At 35.3% G+C, this 6,666-nt stretch overlaps 1 protein-coding gene across 1 annotated transcript; it reads left to right on the top strand.

Moving 5' to 3' along the window:
* The first annotated feature begins 5,662 nt into the window (after positions 1-5,662).
* On the top strand, positions 5,663-6,451 carry LOC140438748 (uncharacterized). Its single transcript, XM_072528395.1, has one exon. The coding sequence runs from the start codon at positions 5,663-5,665 to the stop codon at positions 6,449-6,451; it is 789 nt and encodes a 262-aa protein (XP_072384496.1).
* The last annotated feature ends 215 nt before the right edge of the window (positions 6,452-6,666 follow it).

Here is a 6,666-nt window from a genome sequence, read left to right as displayed (position 1 = left end):
CTTCTTATTGCCGATATCTATATTATTGTTTTTTTTTTTTTTTTTTTTTTTTTTTTGTGGCATTGACTAGATTTTGTTTTTTAACAAAACAAACTTTTTGCTTTGCCTGAGGATGAGGCAAATATTGTATGCCTCAAAATCGGTCGCTTCTGTAACACCTTGAAAATAAAGATTTTGAGTATTGACCTTTTTAATATATCTGTTCAATTATCTATCTATTATCTATTATTTTATTAGAATATTAGCCTGTAAATAATATTTTGCAGGTTTGTATACACAGTCACTAAAACAAATTAATATGTCGGACACGGATTCTGCCGATGAACTCGTAAACATACCTTTAACTCCCCCCAAAAAGATATTGAAAAAAGGCCATTTAAGCGTAAACGGTAAAGAAATAATTGTAAACGTGTATAAACACGAGTTACAAGAAAATCTGGCGTTAATATTGTCCGCTGTTGAGAAAAGAGTAGCCGATAAAGTTGGAGTATCGGATAGTTCTGTGTTTAAAGTTATTAGAGCGATAAGAAGAATAGTGCATCAATTCTTTTTTAGAAATGAAATTCCCACGATAGATAGAGTTCTACAACAGGTCAACGACGACCCAATCTACCCGATTTCAAACGTACTACTTTTTACAAGATTTTGAAAAAACTTCAATTCAAATTTGAAAAACGTGGCAGGAACAGTATGCTTACAGACAGAGATGACCTTGTAATCTGGAGAAGAGAATTTTTAAGGCAGATAAAAGATTATAGGAATAGCAATCGTAAAATATATTAGGTTTGTTAGTAGAGTGGTTGAAAACCGTTGGCAATCATCAGACGCATGCGTAAATAAAATCTTGTGTTCGTAGTGAAGTTTCGGACGGTTTGCAATCGATGATTTGGTGTTCGTAGTAACAGAATTTGCAGTCCGCTGACGGTTGTCAACGGTCCGAAAAGTTCCGTACTGTTTCATGAATTCATAGTTTGAGATATGCGCAGATCCAAAATGTCATAAATGCGAATATCCAATAACCACACAATATAAAATATAATATAACCTTTTTTTTGATATATTTAAAAATGTCAGATTCCAGTGACTTAAGCGAAATAAACCATGAAGAAGATGAAATGTTTACTTCAAGCAGTGATGAAGAATTGAAACTTTGGTTTCATAGAAATAAAAGAACTAAAAACGAAAATTATTTGGAAGACACTGTTCCGCTATATAGTGAGGAATTATTTATAGAACATTTTCGTCTGAGTCGACACGTTGCTTCTGAAATTAGTACTCGTTTCAGAAATTCGCCGTATTACTTCAGACAAGCTGGAGAGTTTGGAAAATTAGATTCTTCAGACTATGTCCTCATATTTTTGTGGTTTTGTGGACACGAAGCGGCTTCTTATAGAGATGTAGCAGACAGATTTAATGTAAGCCTAAGCAGCCTACATAAAATTGTTAAGCGAATGACGTATTTTTTAAGTAATTTATCTATTGAGTTATAAAATAGCCAAGTGATGAAGAAAAAGTTACAATTGAAAGTTTCTTTAGAGAAAATCAGTTTCCAGGATGTATTGGAGCAATTGACGGGACACATGTAAAAATTGACAAGCCTTCAGAGGATGCGGATTCTTATTTAAACCGAAAAAACTTTTATTCTATACAGGTATTATATTTTCATTGAATTTTTATGAATGCAACTTATTTTTTTTTTTTTAGGCACAAGTTGTTTGTGATCACAGAAGAAAAATAAGAGATGTTTTTGTTGGATTTCCGGGTTCTGTCCATGATAGCAGAGTATTTCGTGCATCTCCTTTATGGGAGAATTTGCCAGATAAGTGTGGAAATTACTTTCTGATTGGTGACAGTGGTTATGCATGCTTGCGTAATTTGTTAACACCATATCGTGACAGAGGGCATTTACATAGGAGACAACATAATTATAATACCAAATTATGTAAAAATCGGTATTTAATTGAACACTGTTTTGGGATTTTAAAACAGAAATTCAGGCAACTATATCATTTAAAACTTAGAAAAATTGAAAATATAGTTCATTTTATAAGAGCTTGTTGTGTTTTACATAATTTGGCTATTGATGATGAGTTTCCATTTCAAAACGATTTACTCGAACAAGGAGTACCAGGCATCAATATGGATCATATTGAGGAATTAGATGATAGAGATGGAATGCAAATGAGGGACAACGTTGCACACCACGTACCTTTATAATGAGTAATAACATGTTCAATTAATGTTCAAGATAGTGGCTGCATAATTATTAAAAAGGGGAAATGTCAAGGTTGCCAATAGCAACTAATAATTAATCTGTATCATCTCTGTGTGTGTCAAGCGAGAATAAAAAAGTCAGACCTTGAAATTCATTTTGTATAATTTTATTATAAGAATTTTTCACATTACGAATAGATAAATCATCAGATCATATCTAAGAAAAAGAACAAAACAAACATTGGTCCTTAGAGCTTCGGATATTTGTGCTATTCCACGCCATACAATCTACAAGATCAGGCGACAACGTTGAACGAGACAGTCGCAGAAATACATCGAGTGCTCCTTTGCCCCAGGCTTCAAGTCAAGTATACAATCCGATTGAACACATACTGACGATTTCACTGGACGGGACATCGAATCATCAAAAATAAGGGAAGTGAGCTTTTGTTCCTTACTTATCTGCCTTTCATTTCAATTTCCTAACTTAGACTTCTTCAATCTTGAAATTTATTGTTCATTGTTAGTTTACTTTGACACATAATAGTTAAAACATTTAAATTTGAATTAAAATGGGGGATTTGCCTACGTTAAAAAAGATAAGAGCATCTCTTAAAGCGCGATTAACCTCATTTATTAAATTCATTGATAGGGACTCAACCCACGGTGAGATGAATGAGCCAACTCGCGCTGAAATTGAATTGCGCATCGAAAACGCGAATAGTATTCATACTCAATATCAAGAAACCCAATTAAAAATAGAAAGTTTACTGGACGCTGTTGTAAAAAGCAACCTGTATATTATAGTTATTTTATCGAATTGTGCGCTTATGTCGTCAGCTGTCGTGTTGACGTGTGTGCGACTGACTCCCTACATCATAAACACTCTACTCCCCGCTTTATATAACTTAGGACTAGGACTAGACAGTGACAATTTGCCTCTCGAAAATTGATGGCCGGGCGTGTGTTGTCGATCCCGAAAAGTGCGTGGTCCGTAAGTGAAAAATGCGCTTGTAAACCCGGTGTTTTGTGTTAAACGTATATCAGTTTGTTTCTCTCAAGTCTATGTATCTCTGTTACTGCCTCTCAGCACTGTAAAGCTAATATTTGTATAACTCTTTATGTAACTGTCAGAATTGCGATAATTGTCAATGTTTGAATCAGCCCTTAAGTTCACTGTAAATAAATCGAAGGAAAATACCTCTTAATTGTTTTATTGCTTCAGTGGTCCTTTATAAATATTTTGAAGCAATTAGGTGTTCAAATACGCCTCTCTTAAATGTGGATAGTTTGGCAACAAAGTTTACCCTTTCCATCAACTTGTGGTCTCTTCGAACCGAATATATTGTTTATCGCAATTCCTTTTCATAAATCAAATTAATTTTCTCTTATTTTAATTCTTTTCCCATAAAAATTAAAATAATACTCATTACTAAGTGCTCTTCACAAAATAGAACTTTGCGTAAAAACATAAGATAAACAATCTCACGGCACATGGAACATTACGTCACCACGCAAGTGTTTGAAGTGTTCATCCTCAACATTCTTATCGCAGATTTATCGCTCTTCGAGGTGCATCTCAAAATTTCAAGTGGAATTGCTGACAAGAAACATGTGATGTGACTGGATTTATGGATTTTTTACGATTCGTTTCTATTAATTTGGTGAGTTCGTTCCATGATATATTTTTATAATCACGCGTATAGGGACATTCAAAAGTTCGAACGCGTATTATTAGTATACAGGACGAGTTTATATTTCGCAGGATTCGTACAGACATTATTTTCTGAGACTCTTGTTTATTATACGGGGTGGACTAAGCTGTGTTTTAGACTCTAAAATTTTTTATTTCTCGTGTATCTCTCATAGATAAATATCTCGCAAAGCTTTTGATACATCTCTAACCGCAATGGATCAATTGAAGAAACAACGCAAACCGTTGAAATCAAAAATCTCTCGTATCTCTAATTGGTTAAGGGATAACTCTGCTAAAGAAACAGATCCCTTGCAGTTCCAACTCCGTCATACTGAACTAACGAATTGTTACGCCAAATATGATGACCTCATGGATTAGATTGAGGAACTGGACGAAGAAAACACTGAAGAACGCGATAGGGAAGAAATTGAAGAAAAGTACTTCTCAACTCTGGCAGGTCTTCAACATAAAATGGAGATGCTCCAACCTCCTTCACACCAGTCCAGTTCCACTTCTCCACGTTTAGCTAGTGCTAAAGTGACTCTTCCTGAAATTAAAATTCAAACTTTCTCAGGATGCTTCTCAGAATGGAGTGCATTCTATCAGCTCTTCGAGACGTTAATTATTAATAACCCGGAACTCAACAACGTCCAGCGTTTTGTTTATCTCAAATCCTTTCTACGCAACGAACCTCTCCAGTTGGTAGAAAACATCCAAGTTTTAGAAGAAAACTTCCAAATCGCGTTAGAGACTCTTCGAAATCGCTACGAAAACAAATCGCGCGTAATTAGTTTGCTTATACAGCGTCTTTTGAAAGTTCCATCCTTAGTCAAAACTAATGCAAAGGCCTTACGTGAATTTTTGGTCACCGCAAAACAGACCTTACTCGCGGTAAAAAATATGAATGTACCCATCGAGCATTGGGATCTCTTATTAATAGAAATATTTTTGCAAAAAGTGGACTTTACTACTCACCGGTCTTTCGAATACGAGTTAGGGTCAAAAGATATTCCCACGCTAAATCAATTCTTTGATTTTTTAGAAAAAAAGTGTGACATTATGGAAAAGTTAAACTCCTCAGATAATAACGATAAAAAAGTTATTAAGACTCACTCTAAAACGGTTCTCTTTTCTTCGGCAAATAACAAAACTAACTCGTACTCCAAAACATGCGTATTTTGTAATAATGCTACACACACTATTTATGCATGCACAAAATTTGCTAATCTTTTCTTACAGGATAAGTATAAATTTGTTAATGAAAACAAACTATGTCGCAACTGTTTAGGAACTAAACACTTTTCTCAAAATTGTTCGTCTCAACGTTCATGTAGTATATGCAAGAAAAGGCATCACACACTCTTGCACAATGACCATGAAAATAGCTCTTCTTCTAGTAGATCTTTTCAAAGACAAAATCACGCAACCTCTCGCAATGTACAAAACACTTGGTCTGATGGTGAAGCCGGTCCAAGTAATTCTGTCTCTCTCTCTGAATCTCAAACCTCTCAGGTCTCAAATGTGATGACTTCTCTCTCTGCTCTGTCAATAAAGCAGGATGTTCTGCTGGCAACCGCTCTAGTCACTATTTATTCAAAGCATGGCGTACCCATACACGCTAGATGTATTTTAGATAGTGGATCTCAGTCGTCATTTGTCTCTAAAGAGATGGTTCAAAAATTAAATCTCTCTCCTTACAGCAAAAGGTTACAAATCTCTACCATCTCTGAACATAGTTCATTCTCGAACAAAATGGTCGATCTAGAAATTTTTCCATACAAAAGAAATGGTAATGGTTTCAAAATCTCCTGTTCTATTTTAGACAACATAACTTGTAGACTCCCTCAGGTATCCATAAACAGAAGTAAATTTAATATCCCCTCTACAGTCACTCTCGCAGATCCCACCTACTCTGTCCCTGGAAATATAGATCTTCTTCTTGCCAGTGACATATATAGCGAGTTGTTATCGGATGGTTTAATACGTTTAGGTAAAGGACTCCCTGTTCTCCAGAACACACACTTAGGGTACATTATGTTTGGTTCTTTACCTCCTTACGCACTTCACAAAGGAATTTATAGCTCACAGTTGTCCCCTACACAGTCAAATGTCTCTTTATTTGTCCAGTCCACATCTGAGGAAGATAAGCTCGATAATATAATTCGACAATTCTTCGAAGTCGAAGAAGTGACCCCCTCTGTTAAAATCTCCTCCTCTGAGGATCTGGCTGAACAAATATTCACTGAAACAACTCAAATTCTACCTTCTGGTCGGTTTCAGGTAAAGCTTCCTCTCATTTCTGAAACAGCACATAAAATGCTGGGCAATTCTTACAATATGGCTAGGAAAAGGTTTATTAGTTTAGAAAATAAACTCTTAAAGCACGAAAATGTATACACTCAATATAAAGCATTCATCAATGAATATGTTTCTCTTGGACATGCCAAAAAGGTTCCTCTTTCTCTCACAAATGTGCACTTAGAAAATAAATACTTTTTACCTCATCACTCTGTCATAAAAGAAGAATCATTAACTACCTAATTACGGGTGGTTTTTGATGGCTCCATGAAAAGTTCCAGTGGCTATTCTCTTAATGACATCCTGTTGAAAGGAAAAACTCTTCAGCCTGAACTTTTCGACATTCTCCTTCGGTTTAGATTGTATACCTATGTCTTCACTTCCGACATACAAAAAATGTACAGGCAGGTACGAATTCATCCTGATCACACATTCCTGCAGAATATCCTCTGGCGGGA

Source organism: Diabrotica undecimpunctata, chromosome 4, assembly GCF_040954645.1.
Source record: "Diabrotica undecimpunctata isolate CICGRU chromosome 4, icDiaUnde3, whole genome shotgun sequence".
NCBI lineage: Eukaryota > Metazoa > Arthropoda > Insecta > Coleoptera > Chrysomelidae > Diabrotica > Diabrotica undecimpunctata.
This window is presented reverse-complemented; position numbering and strand designations above follow the sequence as displayed.

Coding starts and splice junctions, on each gene's coding strand:
- LOC140438748 (XM_072528395.1), top strand. CDS start 5,663: ATGGTCGATCTAGAAATTTTTCCATACAAAAGAAATGGTAATGGTTTC.